This window comes from Spea bombifrons, chromosome 1 (assembly GCF_027358695.1).
Source record: "Spea bombifrons isolate aSpeBom1 chromosome 1, aSpeBom1.2.pri, whole genome shotgun sequence".
NCBI lineage: Eukaryota > Metazoa > Chordata > Amphibia > Anura > Pelobatidae > Spea > Spea bombifrons.
In genome coordinates, this window is record NC_071087.1 from 24,963,287 (window position 1) to 24,987,968 (window position 24,682).

A 24,682-nucleotide genomic window follows, 5' to 3' on the forward strand; every position below is an offset into this window, starting at 1 on the left:
TTCATAAGTTACTCTATGTACATATAAGAACATACAACTCAAGCAGCAACAGAAACGCAAAATGGCCTAACTAACCATTGTTTAAAAAAGAAATAGCTGTATTTATTTTGCTCAATTTGCAAACCTAAGCTTGTCAATGTCAAGTGAGATATCACACTGTTAATCTCACGGATGAATAACGCAATGTAATACTCTGTTCTTACCAGTCACATATACGCTATACATTAATCTTACTAAACGTGTAATGGGCCTAAATGATTTTTAAATAACTGTGGATCTATCACCTTAAAAGCTTTTTAGCATAACAAAGTTAATGTAACACAATTACCTGTAGGGTTTTCGGTTTGTTGTCAGCGTAATTGTCAAATTATTTGTATACAGAAAGGAACGAGGGGTAAGGGGACTAGGGGAATAATGCACCAAGCATGTAAATAGGTATAAAACATAAAAGTGATGGCTTTTCTTTTAGATTTCTAACTATTTAGTTGACAAAGCACTTTGAAAATGTACAACCATATGTTTACTAAAATGAACTCTATGTTCTCTGATTGTTAACTGTAATGGTTAATACACAGAGGATTTAAACATGCATGGGATAGGCATAAGGTTTTCAGCAATAGAGACAAGTCTAGTGTAGGGTTTGAAGGCTACAGTATAGGGCTGTCAAATTCTGTGTTTCCATGTTAAGTATTTTGACTCATATCTATAACATTATATACAAGATCTCAACTCCAAATCAGGACTGTCTTTAACATGGGGCAAGAGGGACAGCTGCCCTGAGCCCAGTCATTCCTGGGGGGTCTAGACAGAGCTGGCGCCTTAGATGGGTCCCAATGGGTCGATGGGACCCAGACGACACATTGTGCAGGGGTTGGCAGCCTCTAGAGGCTAACTCGACTGCCTGCCGCTAGAGGATCATGGATCTCCCTCTAACTGTCCCCAAATAAAGGCAGCGTAAGGCCTGTCCTTACAGACCTCTGTCTCATGGCTTCCTCGCAAAGCGTACCAGCTATTTATGAGAAAGGGAGGTAATGAGAAAGAAGCATTACTTTTTTTCCACTTATAAATGCATGTAACGCACTGCGATCGTCAGGTCGTTTCCATGTAATGTTGAAATGACACAAAATACTATCAAAAGACGACGTGACGTGCTGACGTCATGCGGTTACGTGTCTGTTGTTACGAAGCAAGCATACATAAACATGGGAATGGTTGTGCTGCAGCTATGTCCTTAAAGTCAGGTATGTCTGTAGTAGTTAAAACACTTAATTTTACCGGAAGGAAAACGCTTGACAAAAAACATATTGGCGTTTTCCTTAAACTTACATTTCAACCTGTTAGTTTCAGAGGTTTTCTACAGCAGACGGAAATGATTCAACAGCACAATCCTGTTTTAGTAGAACAAATGTAAGTCACTAATATTTAAAGTAGTTACAAGGAAAGATCACAGAATACATTGTGACAAATCATACTTGGATTGGATCTTACCTCTCTGCCCTTCTACATTGTGGGTACAGATAAAAATTTTAAAACATATTGTTCCAAGAAAACATTGCACTTCTCCCTATATAAAAATAAATAAAAAGGGTTAACAAAAGCATCCCTTAAGCGTTGAGAAACACTGCTTCATCGGAATCTGGGTCCTTGCCACTGTCTTCACTTGGTAAGGAATCACCACCACTTGGTGACCTGCAGCTCAAGTCCTCAACCCCCGACTCTTGGTCACTATTATTGGACAGGTCTGGGTCGGAGCTTTTCAAGTGATCCTGAGTGAGAATGAGGGCAGAGTCCTCCTCACCTTGAGAAGGGCTACGGGAAGGAAATGATTTCAGGTCGGTGCTATACTCCTGGTGAGTACCGACAGTTGTAGGTTTGGTGGTACAGATGTCTAAATGTTCATTCCGGTGTTTTTCATTCAATTTCTTGTAATTTGACTCCTGGCTCTCTAGTTTCATTAACCTCTAAAAGAAAAATTGAGAGACGTTACAAAAAAGTAAAAAAAAAAAAGAAGTTTTCTGTCTCAAAATTATACGTAGGTTCAGACAAGTCTCAACATTCCATCTTACAGGTCTCGACAGCTCTTGTGAAGTGGAGAAGTAGTAGAGGTTAATACAGAGAGGGAATTTAAAACATGCATGGTATATCCATAAAGCTGTCCTGAATCTAAGAGGAGATGGCCAAGATGGCCGAATAGTTCTTATCTGCCGTCTTCTTTGTGTCTATGTGATGGCATGTGTCAGAATTTCCCCCACTGTGGTCAATTATGCTCTTCAGAGACATATAAGATGTATATATACAAAAATAATTCTGGTGCAATGTTGTCATATCACAATTGCAACCAATACTTGCTAACTGGACCAATCCATTGGTTGCTAAGATGAGAAAACCACTTTCCAAACGTTGCACCAGAATCACTGTATAAAAATGAGTCCAATAATATATGGCAGTAGGTAAGGAACAATTAGCCTTTTTATCTGGGTATTTCTAACAAATCTTCCAAAGATATTTTTGAACTTCTTGAGTACTCACCCCCCAACTGATCTACATTTTGCTAAACAGAGGGTAGTAAATGATCAAGTTTATGTGGTTGTGAATGAGACACACTGCACAAGCTCCAGAACTGTCAATTAGTCGTGGAAGAAGGCATGTAATCACTTTTTTCCAACAATATATCAATTTGCCAGCCATCGGACAGGGACGATGAAGAGGAGATCTACTGGTGAGGTTAATAGAGTTCTAAATATCCATCGCTCTGTGTAGTGAGTTGATGTCCAAGTGTAGACATAATACATTATGTCTACACTACAGACGTTTGTTGATACCTTTTCCATAAACTCTAGCTCTTCGTCCAGCTGCTGCGTCTCTTCTTTCACTGCAAGGAGGTAATCAGTCACAGACTGGCGAGGGTGCATGCCTTTTTCAAAGCGATTATACAGACCCCTCCAAAACCTGTGCAGAATACATGGGCAAGGATAAGAATGTGTGATCACAAAGATTCTATTCTTTAACACGGGGCTCCTTTGTTTATGCTGTGCATTTTTAAAGGCACTGCAAACCAAAAATTACATTTATTACACTCCAAGACAGAATAGAGTATGTGCAAGCAGTACGTAGTGCATATGAACAACTCAAATAATAAAATTATTTAAGGAAACATATCTATCTATATACACACACAACCACACACACACACAGAAAATGTAGAATTTCTAATTTAATTTAAATACAGTCTTGGTCTTTTCATACCATATAACACAAGTTAATATTGTCCATGTATGATTTCCTACAAAGTATCAATAGGTGCCATAAAAAGTAAATATAATGTTCTTGAAAGAAGTGAGACATACTTGAAACTGCACGGAGAGGTGTTTGGACGGAGAGTTCTTTGCATCTGGCTGCGATCATTCCTGTAGAGCGGGTTCATGTAGTCCGAACGCTGCTTCCACAAGTAGGACCAGAGGGAGTAGGTTCTCTCTTGAATTCTGAATAAGGAAGGGTGAAATAAAGAATAGTAGCAGATTGTTAAATTCATAGATCAGAGATAATGCTAAAATACAACCATGGTTAGGTCATGGTTTTACCAAACACTGGATGACTGCATGGCCTCTACACACAATAGTTGATGTGTTAATTGAATGTTCACCGAACAAATCAAAATATCTTCAAGATGAATTCTATAGAAATGGACAACTCAATACGTCAAAACAACATCAGGTGTCAACGGACCCCAGCAAGTGTTCTTCTCAAGGCGGTAACAGCATTAAAAAAAGATTATGCCACAAAATGAAAATTCTCATTTTTTTTGACCTTGGGGGTATTTTAGGGTATTTTACTGCCCCGTCCTTCAACTGAATAAAAATCTAGGTGATTTCTGCACATTAAGCAAATAGGCCATGAACAATGGGCACAGTTTTACAACGTTGCCGTTATAGGCGTTAAAACACATGTAGGTACACACATGCCAATACTTGCTTAAGGAGTACAAGTTTAGGATTTTATGGAATCCACCAAAAGTCATTCACAACAAAAAGCCAAGAACGTGCCACTTTCGCTGGGTTTTCGAAGTGAAGAAACAGTGGTTGAACGCAGCCTAATTCTGCTTTGCTTTCAGCATTACATTCTATCACAAATCCTAACCCTTCTCTGTCACCAGAATCCTGCCCCCATCCCAGAGTGAAAGTATCACACGCTATGTAATCTCACCTCATTTCCCGCCTTTCTTTCTCGCAGTTGCACAGGAAGTTCCCATACTGACAGGAATAAACGTGATGATGAATGTGAATCAGGAACCTTTCATTAAACTCAAACACACAAGGGAACTGTTCCATGAGCTGCCAGACACATTCTATAAACTGGTCGATCACTGGAGATACTTCTTTCGGGTCTCCCTCCAAATTCCCGTACCTGAAAAGGACGTTTGTAAAGGCCAAAAATATAAACCATAGAATACAGATACCAACCAAGATATCATTCCCATAGCACTGCAACTACCGTACCATTTTTGCACGTATCAAGTACAAAAAAGTTTCACTCAATTAGTGGTTTGCATTAATCATGACAGAGCAGAATGCCATCATTTTACGTGCAAAGTGAGGAGAGCTTGAGGCAAAGATACGAATAGGCCCCTGGTGCAGACTCACAACCCACAACCAAGGCAAGCCGATGGGAACCAATAGCATTGCCTCGGGACATGCGCTTGCATTGATTATCCATGTGCTCGCTGTGATTTATTTTTTATCATTTTGGGATTTTTTGTTTAGTTACAGTTTGGGAGTTCTAAATTACTAAATCAACAATTACCTGTGAGTAAACTTATGACCAAAGGAAATCCAGTCCTTTTCAACTAAAGCCTGTTAAATAAAGGAAGAATGTTATATACACACTTACAATGTTGTCATCACAAACGTTTCCAAATTATATACATTTAGTATGAACCGGTAGATAGAAAAGGTGGTTGGTTAGGTGATTCTGATTTGAGATGGGTCTTTTCACTATCGTGACCAATTTTGATTGGGCCATTCCATGGGTTGCTATAGCGATCAGAAAAACACACATTTTAAATGTTTAAATGAGTGTATTTTTTTCTCATTAGTGATTAGCAAAGTAAAAACTATTGACATTCCCCAAGAATTATGGGTGATGGGGGGTAGCTTTCAGGTTTAATCGCAATATTCCTTTACTAGTCAATTATATTCCATTTTCAGCAACATGCTAAAAGTGATTTTACTTTTAAGTAAATGTGACCCATCCCTTTTCCTATGGGAAGCTTCTTCAGATTTGGCAAATAAATTATTTACCATGAAGCTTTTTAATGTCTACAATAACAACCCATATCCAAATGGAAACAGACAGCAAAATGGTTTCAGGGTCAAAGTATCTGCACAATGTGAAAGGTTCACCTTGTGGTTTTAAGACGCACACAAACACTATAAATTAAATCTTGAGCTTTATGAAATGCAGAGGAAGAAAGGGCGATCTTACCATGAATCCTTTGATGGTTCTGTAATAGGGATCCAGAAGAAGACTTGCAATGGAGCAAACCTGGGATGTTCGATCCCATCCGTCTGAACAGTGTACTAGAACGCTGGTTCCTTCTTCTGATACAGCCTGAAAACAGCAGCAATCACAGCACAGACAATGAACGCCAAAATGCGTTCAACAAGAACTGCAGTTCACCACTGCCTTTACTAAACATTAGCCTTATGTTTGCTGTTATGACAAGGATTGAGAAGATCATATAGTCATCTACATACCCTACTTACTTACTTTTCATGTCCAACTGAAACAGAATTTGGCAGCAGAAAAGAACCATTTGGTCAATCTACTCGGCTGTAAAAACCTCATACCCTTTTGTTAATCTTATGTCTATCCCACATATCTTTGAATTCCCACACTATGTTAACCCCTACCATTTCTTCTAGGAAGCTGTTCTACCACCCTAAGCCACTAACCCTTAGACCCTATAGATTTAGGTTAGGACTTCTAGTCCTAACATTTCTCCTCCTTTAAATTGTAGTTTGTTCACTCCCTGTAGGATCAGAGTGAAAAAGGAGACTCAAAAATATACAAAGCTTCAAACCACTTAAATGAATATCCATAATACTAGGGTTATATAGCTGCGTGAAAAAGAAAGTGCATCCAACATAATGACATCATCCGTTTCTTAGCAAGTTTAAAAATTAGGTAAATACAACCTCGATGAACAGCAACACACAGTATTATACCAGATCACGATTTATTCAACAAAAAATAAAGCCAAAATGCAGAAGCGATGTGTAAAAAACAAGGTACACCTGTATGAAATTAAGGGTGCCTTTAAAATGTGGTATTACATTTAATATATATAAACATATGCTTTCGGGAAGGCTTGGGTGTGCGTAACATAAGCTGATTTTACAAAGAGTTTTGGGTCAGGAGACTCCACCAAGGCAACCACCAATTGCCGTTTGTAGCCATAACCTTCAACATATTAAATATATGGCAATGTAAATACCTTTGCAATGAAGATACCCGCATCCAGTATAGTTTTTATGTGCTTCAACCATCCTGACGACTCTAATCCCCACAGAAAATCCCCCATAGAAGGGGATCGAAGCTCACAAACTGTAAAAGATTTTAAAAAGAAAAATCTAAATAAGGATTATATTTACTAACTGTATTTTTTTACAGCAAACATAAATCATAGATCAATACATTGCTGATACCCCAAATCTTTGAAATCAGAGCAGCATCTCCATCCCTTCATTATAAGTCTACCTGATTCTTCCCTCTTGTGGGACAATCTGTGATTCGCATGAAAGATGCCCTTTTCCTTTAGAAATAGGACTTCCAGAGGAAAATCCCAGAAGTGTACAGAACAGACGCATATAAATGGACAAGGCTCTTGTCACACAGTTAGCTTAAATGTGCTGTTCCACATAGATATATTTTCCCCAATATTTCTTTTTGTTATTATTATTATTATGTACTATTATGGAATATATCTTAAATAAACTTATTCTTAAATATTCATGTTTAAAACATTTCAGCAGGGCCTCTGAATCCGGTCTGTATTTAGTGCTAAGCCTACCCATCTCTGACATTACAGTAAGGGCGTTCCTGTTAAGCTCTTCTAATAACTCATCACACACAACAGCTCACTCGCTGGCATATAGGGGTATAAGGCATTTCTGGAGGCAGAGTGGCACATAGGGGGTTAAAAGGCATATCATGGGGCACAGTGGCATGTAGAGGGTTAAAAGGCATATCATGGGCCACAGTGCCATATTGGAGTGGCAAGCCTGGGGGCAGATATGCGTAACTGGGGGGCAGGTTGGAAAATACAAGGAAATAAAAACAAAAAAATATTTTTCTCAATCATAGCTTTTATTAAAAAATGTAATAGTTTACATGAATTAACATTTACTGGTAAAACTTTTTTCCTATAGGGTCGTCTTATATTCAGGCTTTTTCTTTTTTTCCTAAATTAATATTCAGATTTTGGGGGGTCGTCTTATAATCAGGGTCGTCTTATAATCGAGCAAATACGGTACTTAGAGAAGTCCAGTACATAAGCCCAGATCGTGGATAGCTCTATGACTGTCCCATATGCGTGCTTAAAATTCCTGTAAGTATTTGCCTCTACCATGTTTGACAGGAAGCTGTTCCATTTATGTACAACCCTCTCGGGCATAAACCTACAACCAGGTGGCACGTTAAATATTAATCGTAAGCTTTGTTGCATGGCCCTCGGTTCATAAATGGTTGCTAGAGTTTTAAAAAGAAGCCTCTCTTCTGTAAGCTAGCATCTAAACAAGCCATTCAGTTCAAAAGTCTTGCATTTTAAAGATAATTTTAAGCAAATAAGCTGCCTATTTGAAAATGATTGCCAAGTTCTGATACGTTCCCATTTACCATTCAACTAACTATTTTTACAGACAAGGGCAGGTTCGCCCAAAACAGTATGTTGAAGAAAAAGAAGTCATTCTTATACAGCCTTCCAGCTGTATATAAACACCTTTGATGTAGTAAACCCCATTCAATCACAGGTTAGCCTGCGGTTAGTCAGGAAGCAGGAAGTTTGAAGCCAGAAATAGTACATTCTAAAGGGTCAACAAAGATGAATCTATATAATGTTGAGAAAATTCAAGCGGATACTTAGGATTCAATATTAACCCGACACATACTGGGAATATTTACCATGATAAAAATAAATCACAATGCGTACTGCGAACCTCTAGATATAACATGTCCACAAATATTCCCGGTAAGGGAAATATCCAGCTATGACGAGAGAAAGAGATCAGAAGAAACTAAGAGCTGAAAGGAGTGATGACCTCTTTCCAGGACAACTATAACCAAACATAAGCATTTCCTTGACATCCTAGTCAGAGTAGGGCAAGCTGTTGGAACCTCACCCAAAAAAGTACAAATTATGCAACGGTTGTCCCCAATGTAGCCTTTGTGGCCCAACTGGTTTTCAGGGCCTTCATGTATCGGCACAGACTGTTCGAAAAACCACTCAGTCTTTCTCATGGATAGAATTACACTTGTTAAGAGCAACTTGGACATTTGTGACAACAATCTACACAGGCTGTTCTATCTTATTCAATGGATTCCTGTAAATACGGACCTGTTTATATTGGTAGTTATCTCCATGTAAGGTGTTAAACTCGACGGATTTGGGTTTTTTCTTAATTTACAAAGGAAAATAAAATAACATCAATGGCCACAGTTCTGTTTCAGTACAAAGCTTATGGAAATTAAAATGTTTCAGGATGTCACAAAAGTGGACCATTTTTTTTCAGGCTAACACCAATACTGATTCTAGATGTATGTTTTTGAAGAAATAATATATCACTTGTTGTGGGAACCATATGCATAATATAAAATACGTCTGAGTAGTCTGTGATGTTATTTGCCCATTTACACAATTATGGGCATACCTGGGAACTCTCCGGGTTTGACCCGGAGATTGTCTGGTGAAGCACCGCTTCTCCGGTTCTAGACCCGAATCCTCTTGGTCGCAGGAGCGGGGTCTTGACAGGCCCTGCCCCCAGCCCATTTTCCTTTAAATGGGGGTGTTTCCCACTGCCGTCAGCAGGAACGCCCCCGGCTTCAGTGTGGAACACAATATTTGAATTTTCTTTCACTAACCTCACAGGTTAAAAGTGGTCAATTGGTCTTCCTTGGTTATCTACAGAGGTCAAGCTAGAGATCGGGTTTCTACTCATAACAGACCCCTCAACAGCTCGTAAACCAGACACTTTAATGTCAGTTAAGCTTGTTTTCAAGTAGTATAGATGGATATAGATAGTAACGGGCTACTAAAAGAATGCGTTCCATGTTCTAAACAGAATTAACCGCCAACTTGCTTGGGATGTTTACAGCTTCCTTCCAATCAGTGCCAAGATTTCCAGCTTCCTTCCAATCAGTGCCAGAGCGGTCAGATCTCTGGATAATGTATGGTCACAGATGGAGTTCACGTAAGGTCTCAAAACGGAAGAACTTTAACTATCAAAACTCGTCTGTTTAAATTCTGCTTCATTTATATTCAAATCAGGGTATTTATCTTTAAAAAAGGAAAGTGAGCATGTCTGAGTTATTTACCCTACAAACCTATTGACGTAGATTATCTAAATTTAGCTTCAGTAACACACTTGTACGTTCCACTTTCTTTTAAGATCCTATTACCTGGTGTTATCGGATGTCTTCTTGTGCTGAAAAAAGTCATGGGAATCCTGGACCAGTCAACAGTACTGGAACCAGCCGGCAAAACACACTAATCCTAAGCAAAGCCGTCAGAGGCACGTCCAACGAAAACAAGCGTTTAAAGGAGACATGTTCTGCAAGGGACTGTCACCGTTGCATGAGTAAATGTTAAAAAAATGATTTGGGCTCTATGCACAAAATCCCTTGTTTGGCCTTATATTGTGTCCAGTTCAACTGGATTATTAAATATACAAAACCTTGCCTCTGTTTTCACCTGAACTCGGCTCTCGGCTCTCTCGAGACTGGATGCGTCAGAGTATTAGACTCCCCCCAACATTTCAGGTGTCTAAATTGGGATATAATTATATATAGCACAATCCATCATTGCTTTTTCACTTCCCTTGGCCAAGCAAAGGAGGTCATTTCATTCAATACGGTTGCCAGAAAACATAATATAATGCAACCACTAGAACCGTTCTGATACTGATCTAGTCATAGAAAACAGTGGATGTTTCTCTTTAAAACCACATATCATTAATGCATTACCTTCCAGCATCTTCTGAAGGCTGTTCCTCATTACATGGATGTTCTCGATTCCAATAAACTGGAATTTGATATCTGAATAATTATCTTCATTCTCATAACCTTTCCCTGCTGCTCTGTTTGCCATTGCGTTCAGCTGGAAATAAACAAACAAAAAAGGAACAAAACATTTATATATGTCCACTTCCAAAACGTGCATTGTATGTTTAAAGATGACCTTCTGCACACCACTATTAACATTTCTCAATAATTAGGGGTTTTCGCCCCTACAGAATAAATAAATACAGATCATTCTCTGTAAACGCGAGAGACTGTTGTGAGTTTAAGTCTCAAATGGTCAACGGTTTCTGAGATGCTGGAACCACCATGTCCGGCTACAACAATCATACCACATATCACTTAAATGAAATGACTTAAATCCCATTCATGTCTACAAGCTTCACATATGGAGTTGCGGCTATGATTGTACCTGATAAAGCTGCCACTGAGTGTGTGTGCCCTTAAGCATTCTACAAGCAAAATAAAACACCAACATTATAAAACTTAGACTCGTTCTGTCCAGCAGGGGGCAGTCTATCATTTGTTTCATCAATTGGCTACAATGAAGAGCTAACACTACGTCACCCATCAGCAACTATTATTGATTATTTGTTGTTAAGGTTTAACGTCAGGAAATAGCAATGACTTAATGAAGAGAAATAAGCACTTTAGTCTGTAGCACATGTGCATCTTAATTTTCCTATGGTAACTATGTACCACACATTTTTCTAACAATTTAAATCGTTGGCCCCCGGAGATCACAGATCATCTTGTTTATTTGTTTGGGGGCACAAGGAAAAAAGAGCAATGCCAAATAAACAAAATTTACTGACAGACGAGAAAAAATGACTTTCCACAGAAATGTGTATTTTTTAGCATCATTATTTATTGATATAGTACATAGTACAATCAATGGGCAAACAGGACCTAACATAACACTTACAGAAGGATAAGATGTGTAAAAGAAGAGAGCAGGACCTACAGTGGGGCAAAAAAGTATTTAGTCAGCCACCAATTGTGCAAGTTCTCCCACTTACAAAAGATGAGAGAGGCCTGTAATTTTCACCATTAGGTACACTTCAACTATGAGAGACAGAATGGGGGGAAAGAATACAGGAAATCACATTGTAGGATTTCTAATGAATTCATTGGTAAATTCCTCGGTAAAATAAGTATTTGGTCACCTACAAACAAGCAAGATATCTGGCTCTCACAGACCTATAACATCTTCTTTAAGAGTCTCCTCTGTCCTCCACTCATTACCTGTATTAATGGCACCTGTTTGAACTTATTATCAGTATAAAAGACAACCACAACCTCAAACAGTCACACTCCAAACCTCACTATGGCCAAGACCAAAGAGCTGTTGAAGGACACCAGAAACTAAATTGTAGACCTGCACCAGGCTGGGAAGACTGAATCTGCAATAGGCAAGCAGCTTGGTGTGAAGAAATCAACTGTGGGAGCAATTATTCAAAAATGGAAGACATACAGGACCACTGATAATCTCCCTCGATCTGGGGCTCCACGCAAGATCTCACCCCGTGGTGTCAAAATGATCACAAGAACGGTGAGCAAAAATCCCAGAGCCACACGGGGGGACCTAGTGATTGACCAGCAGAGAGCTGGGACCAAAGTAACAAAGGCTACCATCAGTAACACACTACGCCGCCAGGGACTCAAATCATGCAGTGCCAGACGTGTCCCCCTGCTTAAGCCACTACATGTCCGGGCCCGTCTGAAGTTTGCTAGAGAGCATTTGGAAGATCCAGAAGAGGATTGGACGAATGTCATATGGTCAGATGAAACCAAGGTAGAACTTTTTGGTAGAAACTCAACTCGTCGTGTTTGGAGGAGAAAGAATGCTGAGTTGCATCCAAAGAACACCATACCTACGGTGAAGCATGGGGGTGTTTTTCTGCAAAGAGACCAGGACAACTGATCCGTGTAAAGGAAAGAATGAATGGGGCCATGTATCGTGAGATTTTGAGTGAAAACCTCCTTCCATTAGCAAGGGCATTGAAGATGAAACGTGGCTGGGTCTTTCAGCATGACAATGATCCCAAACACACCACCCGGGCAACTAAGGGGTGGCTTCGTAAGAAGCATTTCAAGGTTCTGGAGTGGCCTAGCCAGTCTCCAGATCTCAACCCCATAGAAAACCTTTGGAGGGAGTTGAACGTCCGTGTTGCCCAGCGACAGCCCCAAAACATCACTGCTCTAGAGGAGATCTGCATGGAGGAATGGTCCAAAATACCAGCAACAGTGTGTGAAAACCTTGTGAAGACTTACAGAAAACGTTTGACCTCTGTCATTGCCAACAAAGGGTATATAACAAAGTATTGATATGAACTTTTGTTATTGACCAACTACTTATTTTCCACCATAATTTGCAAATAAATTCTTTAAAAATCAGACAATGTGATTTATGTACTTTGTTGTCTCATTCTGTCTCTCATAGTTGAAGTGTACCTATGGTGAAAATCACAGGCCTCTCTCATCTTTGTAAGTGGGAGAACTTGCACAATTGGAGGCTGACTAAATACTTTTTTACCCCACTGTATTTGTTGTTCACCTTTAGATCTTTCTGTCAGGTTAATTTAAAGTTGCCATTAATAAGCGTTCGTACTTGGTAATGCAGAATCGCACTTACTTTTGGCCGAGTGTCAACCACGTAGAGGAAGTTGCTTCCAGGGTTTGCTTTTCTTATAGCCTGCAGCATCTGCTCATCTTCAAGACACCGAGCACTAAAACCAGACAAGGGCTGACTGCTCCGACAAATTGAGGCCTAAAAGGAGGAAAACTAAGCTGACATTACACATATACAAGAAATGTCTGAGGGACGCGATTAGCCTGCCTTGGCCTGCTGCAAAGTAATAAAAAGCAGAGACATATTATGCATATTGTATTCTCTTAATGCAAATTAAAATTTAGCGGTGCACGCCATGGTGAATCAACGTACTTGAAGTGCAGCTCGACAGAATACTCCAGTGCTTTAAAGACCAGTATTTTAGAGCGCGGACAAAATGTCTTCCGAGCGCATTTAGATGCCGTGTTACATTGTACAGAGTCGTCTGCAACATCTACTAACATTTATATTACGCTGTTATTTCCTGTTGAAGCCAATTACGCCGCTCTTTTCTTCATCTCATTCAATTATAAACCTCTTTGCAAAGGCAGACAATGAGCAGCCAGCGAAGGTAAGGTAGACTGTTCCTGATCATAAATAGAATATATGCCTCCTCAAGAGAAAGGTAAACATTGAAAGGCACCTCTAAGAAGTATATGATATAGCTTTTTAAAATATAGCTATACAGACACAACGTACTGATTATTGGATTATTTCTGAGATGCTGATTGACTCTCGTTTTCTGAACTAACATTTGCGCTGGCACTAGCATTTTAAGGGACTCTACTAGGGAGCAGTAAAGCTGGGGGGGGCAGGACATATTTAATACATTTCTCATTAAAGACAACAGCACGTGTTATATGCAAATGTAACTCCTGGTTTAGTAAATAAGCTCCATGTGCATGCTAATGAGATGGCAACAACCTGCGGCCTGCTTTTGTTCGATATTACAGTTAAGTGTTTGGGGGGGTAAAAAGTATCAAGAGGTTAACACTTGAAATAATTAAGATTAAGATTGATTTGATCATTCAGCAGCACAGGGAAAGGATGTTTCTAATGCTGCATTAAATTAAACGTGTAGGTGCTGAGTAGGTGGAACAGCACTTTTAAATAACCTTTACGGTACAAGTAGATGGAAAGCACGAATATCAGTAGACCCCAGATTAGGATTGACAATGCTGCTTCCAGTCTTCTTACTAAAATATATATAATATATAATATTTATATTAATTTCTCCCTCCCTTCCCCTTAAATCCAAGGCTAAAATCAACAGCTCAAAACTCTGCATCACCAGCACCTTTCTAAGTGAATAGAAAGCACATAAAAACACACATAGATCGGGTGAGAATAGGACCAAATTAAAATATTTTTTTCCTCAAATACTGGCTCGCGGTCAAAACGTACATACATTGTTATCGTGGCAGTAATATGAAAGCGCAGGGAAGCGTCCTCGGCTTCGGAATTTTGAGCTGCCTACAATCGTTGGCACATTAGCAGATTTGGGTACATAGAGCTCTGTTGGGTATGTGTCACATACCTAAAAAATAGAAGAGAAAACAATGTTGAAATATATGTAACATGTACAGTAAGCTATGTCATTAATGCCAAATTCAAAGTGACCACTCAAGGCTTCAGCAGCCTATGTTACTCTCCAGCTAGGTACAATTGTTTGAAACTTGGTAGCCTAACTCAACTGTTCCCAATCTGAAGAAATACACAGAGCAACAAGATTGTCTACAAACCTAAGAAGGGGAAGATGTACTCACACACCTGATGGCATTCTGCTTACTTTTTCCACTAGCCACATCATCTAGAGGAGTATTCTGTTCAAGGGTAACTAAGCCTAGGGCAGCAGACCTAGGGGCAACAGCAGCCCTTTTGCCTAGGTGATTAGGCTCCCCTGTGTGCCACTGTTCAAGAACGATTTTTGAGGCATTAAGAGGCGAAGTGTCGGATAGGACATTCATTCCTGGCACTAAATGGTATCCATGACCGACCATTGTGGGGGTGCTGTCCTGTGACATGACACTTTCTTTTTTAAATGTTTGGACATAAAACAACCTTTAATCAAAATAAACAAAAAAACCCACTCTATAGTCACGGTTGACATCACTAAGTTGCCACAGGCTGTTTGGAAGACCCATTCGATTATATTCTTCCTTCAAATCAATTAACTTCCACCCTTCCTCCCGCTCTTCTTTGTTCAGCTTTGGGTTGAAAGAAAAGCAATATAGCTCCTCGTATTTAACTGGCAGAGAAAAAAACAAACAAGCATGGACAATGTTAATACAAAATGTTTCTGTTCACAATAGTAATAAATAGAGTGTTGACATAGATTTTTGAAAACATAATTATATCATTCTCCTGACCATAAGCGAACACCTTTATTCTGGATCAGCCCTACAGGGCTTATTAGTTGCAATGTATTAACTTGTACTTAACCATGGGAACAACAAAGGTGGCCATTTTTGGCTCCATGCTGCACGTGAAATACAATTTATCTAGTCTGAAGCTCAGAGTTATACATTTGATCCCGAGTTTAAGGTATTAAGAACTGCTGAAACAGGACTGATGATGTTTTTATTTATTAGAGTTGGACAAGCCAATTAGGGTACAAGCCTAATGCTGGACTTGGCCTGCCTTGAGGCTACTTCTGCTTTTGGGTCCTTAATAAAGTACCTTAGAACCTGGGCATCAAAAGGCTGTCTCAGCTCTTTTGTGGGTTTGGCAACCAGGGTCTGGCTAGGCGTGGAATTACAAATGAAGCCTCTTGGTAACATACCTGGTCGCGAGAGTCGAACCAGGGATATATAAATATCATGGCAGTCTCTTTCCTGAGGAATAACAAGCTGGATGACCTGGAAGTTCTTGCAGCGAACAAGCAATGGACAGCCAGAAGTAGTTGCTGCCTGCTTTTCAATGCTTGAGATTTGGCTGTGAAGGATCTACAAGAAATAAAAGCACATCAATCCACAGAGTTCTCATATAATGAGTGTTCTAAAGGAATACCAAATCGGTCTAGTGGTGAGAGAGAGAGAGGGGAAACGGAGAGAGAGAAGAGAGGAAACGGAGAGAGAGAAGAGAGGAAAAGGAGAGAAAGAAGAGAAGACAGAGAGGGAGAGATAAAAGAAACCAGGAAACGGCATGGGGTTATGCAGAAAAAAACACAATGTGTCTTAAACAGCCACGATAAGCATGCAGAAGGTATAAGGCTGACAAAACTGTAACCAAAACAAATTGGGATGATGATGAGTAAGAAGTAAAGCTGGTGTCTTAACCTGAGAATAAAGATGAGTAAGGGGAGAAAGACAGAAAGAGCTTGTGAGTGGGAATTTAATGGGTTAATTAAACTGATGGGAAAACAGATGAGACAGGAAGGAAACCAAGCTAGGGGGAGAAAAGAACCAGGATTCATGGAGTAAGAAGATTCACATAAGCTTTCAACATAGAGTTTAGAACAAATGACTTTGGACGGCTGTGATTAGGGGACCAGATGCCGACATAATGCCTGCCAAACCAGGAGAATGATGGATCCAAGCCGTCCAATCCATTGGTGAAACCATGAACCTAAAAACTGCAACGTTTCTCCATTATGCACTCTTCACAAAAGGACTCCACGAAACATAATGTGAAATGTGCTTATTCCCCCTTAAATAACTAACTATAACCACATTTTCCATGAAGGGGCCGTCTAGTGCTAGTACTTTCATGTGTATTCCTGACTTGCGTATCCTTTTTTTGCAGCACGAGTCAGAAGGGAGGAAAGCTCCCTCATTGAAGTCTCTTTAGACTCCTGAAACTCTCGCCAAGCGCAGGGAGCAGGAGATCCGCTTGGCAGAACATTATTCCTGAAAGCCAAGTAGCTGGAGGGAGGGGGGTGCATATGGAGTTATTTTGTAGAATCCCTCCATGAATTTGCAAGGGTGGCCTAATAAAAATCTAAAAGGGACCACTCAGCTTTGCTATTAAAAAGCATATGATCGCTGGAGTGTCCATTTGTTATACCGATGCATATTATTAAAAATAACAGCGATAGATTTCATTCTGGTTGTTTCTAAAATGTGCCAATTATCCTTTGATTTGGTTCCAGTTTTGGATTCTGAAGCAATCAATAAAACACATTTTTAAACGCAGTTAGCGTTAAGTAATGACTAAGCATTTACAGGTATGTCAGAATGTGGTTGTCCGTATTATGTAAGAAAATAAAACAAAAAACAGTTATCTAAACATCATCCATCCAAATGTAAAAATCCAAATAAGCAAAATATTGTAAAATCAGTTTCAGGTGAAATACAGAAACTGTGTCAACTTTTTAATTATCTTGAAAAGACAATTTTTTGTTCTAATGTCTAGCAGGAGGCCAGAAAAGGGCACCATTTGCCCTCTGGGATAACTGAATTCACCTGAAAGATAATGGGCAGGATGTGGTCCTCGCAGTTTTTCTATAGATCCAAAATAATATTCTGCACATAAAAGTATTTATGAAATGTCAATACTGAACATACCCAAGTTTCTTTGCGTGTTTCAGATATATTTTCTACAAAAATGACATGTGTAGCCGTAAGATACAATGTTCCCAGTGCTGGCCTCCTGGAGGAGTTCCGGTCAATCAAACAAACGTTTTCAACCTGCAACACAAAAAGAGAAGGGCTAAATTCTGTTGACCATATTTGTATAATCACATGTAGCTTAGCAAGAAAAGTACACGTGCGCTATACACATGATATTCATAAAATACCAATGTGACAATCATTTAGGCATTTACCATTATGAGCCATGGTGCTGTCCAGTTAGACTTGGCACATCATCTCATCCCTGCCAAGTTTAGTGCAAACGCCCACTGTGAGCTACAAAGTTACAGATGAACTGGTAAAACCCAATTCGGATTGAGAATAAACTCATGTGACACAAAAGTAGGCACCGATAGGCTGTTGCAGGGCCAGACCAGAGACGTTGAGGCGGCCCTGACATGTTAAGGCCAACGTCTGACAAACGATGTAAGAATGACCTCCATTTGGACATGTACGCCTCACATTACGCTTTCATGATCACGTAGCATGTGGTGAGGCATATGCCTAGCCCAGTCTAGGCCTCGGCTGTTGCCATATGGTCACACTTCGGCAGCACATTTGTGGTTGGGAAACAAATTTAAGTAACTTAACTTACGTTTTCTCTTCTGCGCTTATTCACAAAATGTTTGCGTTAGACAAAAAGAACCATTAGTATGAAAACCCAAGAATCATAACCTTGAGTTTTAACACAACTTTGCTTCAAGCTGGAAGCTAAAGTCCATTGGAACCCTGTTGACAAAAATGGCTTAACCTCTACTCCAACTCCACGTTGGAAGAATGAATTTCCCAACTTGGTCCAGTGAGTTTCCCCATAATTTGTAAATGCATTTGTCTAATGCGTAGCAGTGTCATTGTTTCCAATAATTTATCAGTGCCACCAGGTCGCAAAAGCTATGTAACTGTCTTTGGTGTTGGAACCACCTGTAACTGTGCATTCTGAACATATGACATATACACACAAATTACCAGGCCTTATAGATACTCAGCACTGCCAGCTAATCACGTCCTTACTACATTCTTCATTTCATTTGTCAAGCCTAGTTTACTTTATATGCATTACAACATACCATCAAAAGTGAGATAGAATAATATCCAAATATAAAGAAAAACTTAAGGCTTAGAAACAAACCGGTGACAAAGAAGAAAAATAAAAATTATAAAGTGTAGGCCAACATGGCACAATGAAAACTGCCTAAGCAACTGTATCAATTCATACTCAGCAATATTCAGTAACTTAATTTGAAGTCCATGAGTCAACTCCTCTCAATAATCTGATGATGTAATTTAAGGAAATCACCCCTGCAAGATACATAGTTACATTTCAGGGTAAGGTACAAAAGGTCCATTGTTGTCTTAAAGTGCATCTGTGAACCATTACTGTATTTAAACATCAGAGCCAATTATCCTTTGCACTGCTCCTCCGGGACAATAAACTGATTAGATGCTAGAGCAAATTGTGTAAAATCACTTAACTAAATTCCTCTCTTCCAAATCTTCCTTTCTTTGTATTACTGCTTGGTTGCTATTTCTACTTGGATGTCATAATGCTACCTAAAAGCTTCTCTGTCAAGACATCATCACCCCTTCCACTTTCGGTTGGTGTCCCCCAAGGTTCAGTCCTTGGCCCTCTGTTGTTCTCTCTTTATACTTTATCTCTTGGCAAAATAATCAATTTGGCCTCCAGTATCATCTATATGCAGATGATACCCAAATCTACCTGTCTTCTCCTGATCTTTCTCCATCTCTCAGGTCCCGTATTACCAATTGCTTGTCTGCTATTTCTTCATGGATGTCACAACACTACCTGAAACTTAATCTTTCTAAAACTGAACTCATTATCTTCCCTCCACTACCTGAATTCTCTATCACCATTTACAACACGACTATCTTTCCTACTAACCAGGCCCAATGCCTTGGGGTCATCCTTGACTCTAACCTTTCCTTCATCCCTCATATTCAGTCCCTCGCCAGATCCTGCCGCTTGCACCTAAAAACATCTCTCGCATCTGCCCATTCAGCAACCAAGAATCCGCAAAAACTCTGATTCATTCACTTATCATTTCCCATCTTGACTACTGCAACACTCTTCTGGTTGGCATTCCACTGTCTTGACACTCTCCTCTACAGTCTGTCCTAAATGCTGCTGCTAGGCTCATCTTCCTTGCATGCCGCTCCTCTTCTGCTTTCCCACTCTGTGAAACCCTCCACTGGCTCCCAATTACCTTTAGAATTAAATTTAAAATCCTGGTACTAACATATAAGGCCCTCCATAACACGGCTCCATACATTTCTGCCCTCATAAGCAAATACTCTCCTACTCAATCCTTACGTTCTTCCAATGGGCTAAGGCTCTCCTCCTAACTTTTCACCTCTTCCTTTAACCGTCTACAAGATTTCACTCGAGCGGCCCCATATCTCTGGAATCTACTCCCAAGGAACCTTCAGCAAACACCCTCCCTTCTGACATTCAAGAAACATCTCAAAACTCACGTCTTTAGAAAAGCCGCATCATCTTAGCTGCTAGAACCTCCTTGTCATTGATACGACCACCACACTACCTCTCACCCTTTCTCTGTGCCTTATGCTCAAGATTGTAAGCTTGCGAGCTGGGCTCTCTCCACCTAATGTATCAGTTTGTCTTAGTCTGTCTTGTCATACCCCTTGAATATATCTGATGCCTTGGGGTCATTTTTGATTTAGCCTCTACTTTATGCCTCGCCAGATACTGCCGCTTGTACCTAAAAAAAAAAAAAAAAAACATTTCTTCCATCTGCCACAAAAAAAGGCCACAAAAACCCTAGTTCATTTCCTTATTATCTCTCACATCGAACACCGTTCTGGTTGGTATTCCTTTACCTTGACTCTCTCCGCTGCAATCTATCCAAAACATGTTGGTGATAGGCTTATGTTCCTTACATGTTGCTCTTCTGCTGCTTCCTCACTCTGTGAAACCCTCCGCTGGCTCCATATCTCATCAAGAATTACATTTAAAATCCTCAAATTAACCTAAAAAGCCCTCCATTGTACTCCTTCCCCATATATTTCTGCCCTCATAACAAGATGCTCCCTGCTCGATCTCTACGTTCTTCTTATGGACTAAGGCTCTCATCCTCCCTGACCTCTACACTTAGAGACTTCTCTTGCACTGCCCCATACCTCTGCAAATTCACTTCTATCAAACCTTCAGCTTTCACCCTCCCTCTCAAAACTCATTTCTTCAGAGAAGTATACAACTTTTAACTTACATAATGTATCAGTTTGTCAGTCCTAGTTTGATCATACCATTCGACTGCATCTATTGTAAGTAGCCTTGGGTAAATCATTGGTGCTAAATAATAATACGGTAATACCCCCTAACATGATTTTGAAGCAGAAATGTATGCAAGCATGTCAATAAGTGTTTTATTAAAAGGCATTAAAAATAAATTCAGTGGTACTGCCCATGAAAAGAATCAAAAGTACATAACATAAGCCTTTGTAGTTAAGTCACCAAACAAAGGTCATCCTTATCAGCCAAGAAATTATTTGGCCAGAGCAGAACATATTATCAGTTTTTTATGTACCAGCCTTAATCTTATCTTTGTGTTCTATATCATGCTGTCTGCCATTTAAACCATTACCTGTACAACAGTTGCCTATAAGTCACTTACTGCATCAAACCAATCTAAACTAGTTAAATTGCGACCTCAGTGGTTTGCGTTTTGATTATGCATTGGGTAACGCAATATACTTCCACAGCATCTTGATCTGGTATTTGTGATACGTCTTTATTGCTTTAGGTTACCAATTTACAAGGTCATGATGATTTTCTAAAGGAGAAAAGGACCACATCCCCAAGTTGTATGTCATCTCTGAGCACAGGCTCAGGTTCCTTGCTTACTCACTAATGTTCCGTCTACACTCAGGTCTAAAGCATGCGGAGATGAATTATTGTGCTGTGATAATGGGAAAAGGACTTAGTTCAGTTCATTAAGTTAATAATTTGTAGTTTCTACTCCCCTATATATTATGAAGGTCCAACCTCAGTGAGCTTATGGTACAGGAAAATATTGTATAAGGTATAGTTAGTGAGATCTCTTCAATGTCTCCTCACCCGTTTCATTTTGCATTATAGGTGACCAGCTCAACCCTTCTGGAAAAATCTAGAACATTACGTTTTTCATAATTAAAAGTAATAGAGTTGAAACTACAAACTCTCCTGCCAACACTCCCAGTGATGTCCTCAAAATGCAATGCTTGCCAGGTTATTCCAAATAAAACCCTGGTTGCAAAGCATCCATAGCTCCAATTAGTACTACTTCACCTCCAGACACTGACGGGAGTACTGTCACCAGAATGTCACATATACTGCTTGATCACTGGTATCAAAGTAAATTCAGCCAATAAAATTCCAATTGAAGTATCAAATGACTGACAAATCAAACAAACAGAGCTGAGGCAACTTCAGGGACACTTAGATGGGACCATTAGTGGTCTTTATCATCAACAAATATTTGACCACTCCAAAATTGTAAAGCCTTGGCAAGACCACATGCTTTCCGTGCCATTGTACAGCCTCCGTGTGTACAATCAGCTCATGTAATGTAAACACTTACATATATACCGTAATAAGCAAAGTGTGTATTGTCTGAGTGTGATAAATCAAGGTGAAGCAACGTCCACAGCTAGTACCAAAAAACAAAAACCGAATGTTTCTCCAGCATTACACCCATTACATGAAAACCCCAACATCAGGACTTGAAATAATCTATTTCTATCCCTGAACAGATTAGTATTCAGTGTTTTGACATCTAGCTTCAACAGCAATTAGATAAAAGAATCTCACAAGTGAGAATATTATCCGGTACAGATAACGAATTTACACTTTTCTAAATGTATTTTCTAACATTATCATAAAGACATCACATTAAGCCAAGCAGATGCATTTAACATATTAGATGCTCTATTATTATTATTATTATTATTATTATTATTATTATTTAGTGTGAGAGGGCTCTTATCTGTTGGCCATATGAGAGCCTCTTTGCAGATACAATCTCCTTGGCTGAGGCCTCTATTGACCTCTGAAAGCTCACTGTATTTACTGTCATCATCATGGAACCAGCAGCAGTCTGTCTCATCTAATGAGTATCACTGGGAGCCACCATCCGTGAATAGGCAGCATGTATCATCACAAGGACGTCGTGCTGGAGAGCAGCTCCGAGGCACCACGAGACCGGGCCCGCTTCTCTGTAACATGCATTGGACCGGACCCCGTACCGGGCACAACACACAGACACATAATCCGGTGATCAGGTGTCACCAGTCCATACGGGAATCGAGCCTCATTCATTTACTGCATGGTGGAGTCACCCTGCTGCCTCCCCGTACACTGATGCCCCGGAGTGGGGTGAGTCGCTGCATGGCGCTGCCGCTCCTCCCCCGCCCACTAACCTTAGGCAGCCTGATGTGTTCCATGGCCTCGGTGCTGATCGCCGGAGCCGTGCTGGTCAGTGCAGAGGGATCCCGGTAGCCATGGGCTGCTCCGCCGAGGCGACGCACTCAGTATGTGGACGGTAATGGCTTTATTCGCAGGCTCCGCCCCTCCAGGTGCTGCGGGGAATGTGTTGTCACAGCCATTAACCAATCACATGCTGGAGTAACGGGATGTGCGTGCGGAATGTCACACCGCTGTGTGTGGGGAGCAGCCGGGGACCGAGGGATGCTCAGTGCTGGGCTATGTACATGCACACAGCGTGCAGGGCTTTCCGGCTAGGAGGCCGTTCCTTATACATTTTTATTTGTGTGTAAACATGTATATAATATATATATATATATATATATATATATATATATATATATATATAAACATGAATATACATACATAACACAGACACGTGCATCCATGAAGTAAACATAGCATGTGTATTCTGAATTCTGCTTAACCCCTCCAGGACCAGAGCTATTTTACGCCTCAGGCCTCGGAGCAATGTTTGTGTTTTTGCCGTCCCTTTCCTGTTTCGGCACTAACAGGGCTTTCTTTTGAGATATTAAAAAAGTGGGGAGAAATTTAAAAAACGCATTTTTTCCCACAGTTATATTTATATAAATTTCACTCGGCTAAAGCCAGTGGGCAAGAAGACACCCCAAATATATTAATTAATTTGCCCTGATCCCCCCTATATGTCTAGGATTTGTTTGGGCCATTATAGGGCAAATACTACAAAATATGCTTATTTTTTTTAAATTCAGAGGTCATGAAATGACGCCATAAAAGTATTGAAAAGTATATAACCCGGGATATTTCACTAGGGCTAGATGGACACTTTTTTTTTAGCCAGCCATTTCATCGCCAATCTCTGCCAAGGTCTGTGGGAATTAGATTTTTTGCAATTTGTAGATGTTCTTTTCAATGTTGCTTTGGATTTCTTGCGCAATTGCAGGAAAAACGCCAATTTGTGTTCATCCGCATCCCCCGAGTGCAGCGATGCCTTGCATGCATACATGTACCCTTTTATCTCTATCACAATGGCATTTCTCTAATTGCCTTCTTATTTTACTGACATAATAATAAAAGCTATACATTTTACAAGAACCTAAGCACAATATTTCTCACACTAGGTTTTAATATCTAAAAAGTTTTACTAGTAAATATGTATTAATATGTAAACTATTTTTTCATATTTAATAAAAACTATGATTGAGAAAAATGTCTTGTTTTTATTTCCTTTTATTTGCCAACCTGCCCCCCAGTTATGCACATCTGACCCAAGGCTTGCCACTCTGCCTCCCTGAAATGCCACTGTGCCCTCAATATGTCTTATAGCCCCTGATATGCCTTATACCCCTCTATATGCCACTGTGCCCCCCTGATATGCCTTATACCCCCTATATGCCACTCGGCCCCCCTGGTATGCCTTATACCCCCTATATACACTCCACCGCAGATATGCTTTATACCCCCTGATATGCCACTCCGCCCCCAGATATGCCTTATACCTTCCTATATGTCATTGTGCCCCCTGGTTTGCCACTCTGCCCTCTGATATATGCCTTATACCAATATGCCTTATGCCCCCTTATATGCCACTGTGCCCCCTGATATGCCTTATATCCCCCTATATGGCACTGCACCCCCTGATATGCCACAAACCTTCCTATATGGCACTCTGCCCCCCCAGATATGTCTTATACCCCCTATATGCCACTGTGCCCTCTGATATGCCACTCT

At 40.1% G+C, this 24,682-nt stretch overlaps 1 protein-coding gene across 1 annotated transcript; it reads right to left on the reverse strand.

Annotated features, from left to right (window-relative positions):
- Positions 1-1,391: 1,391 nt before the first annotated feature.
- Positions 1,392-23,026, reverse strand: MTMR7 (myotubularin related protein 7). The gene is made up of 14 exons (XM_053458906.1): positions 22,906-23,026; positions 17,407-17,529; positions 15,684-15,846; positions 14,992-15,149; positions 14,310-14,438; positions 12,926-13,060; positions 10,237-10,369; positions 6,494-6,603; positions 5,482-5,607; positions 4,801-4,850; positions 4,204-4,404; positions 3,348-3,482; positions 2,823-2,949; positions 1,392-1,961 (listed from the first exon to the last, which is right to left on the reverse strand). Exons 1-14 carry the CDS (start codon positions 22,927-22,929, stop codon positions 1,605-1,607), a joined length of 1,971 nt encoding a protein of 656 aa, XP_053314881.1. The 5' UTR covers positions 22,930-23,026; the 3' UTR covers positions 1,392-1,604.
- Positions 23,027-24,682: the final 1,656 nt, after the last annotated feature.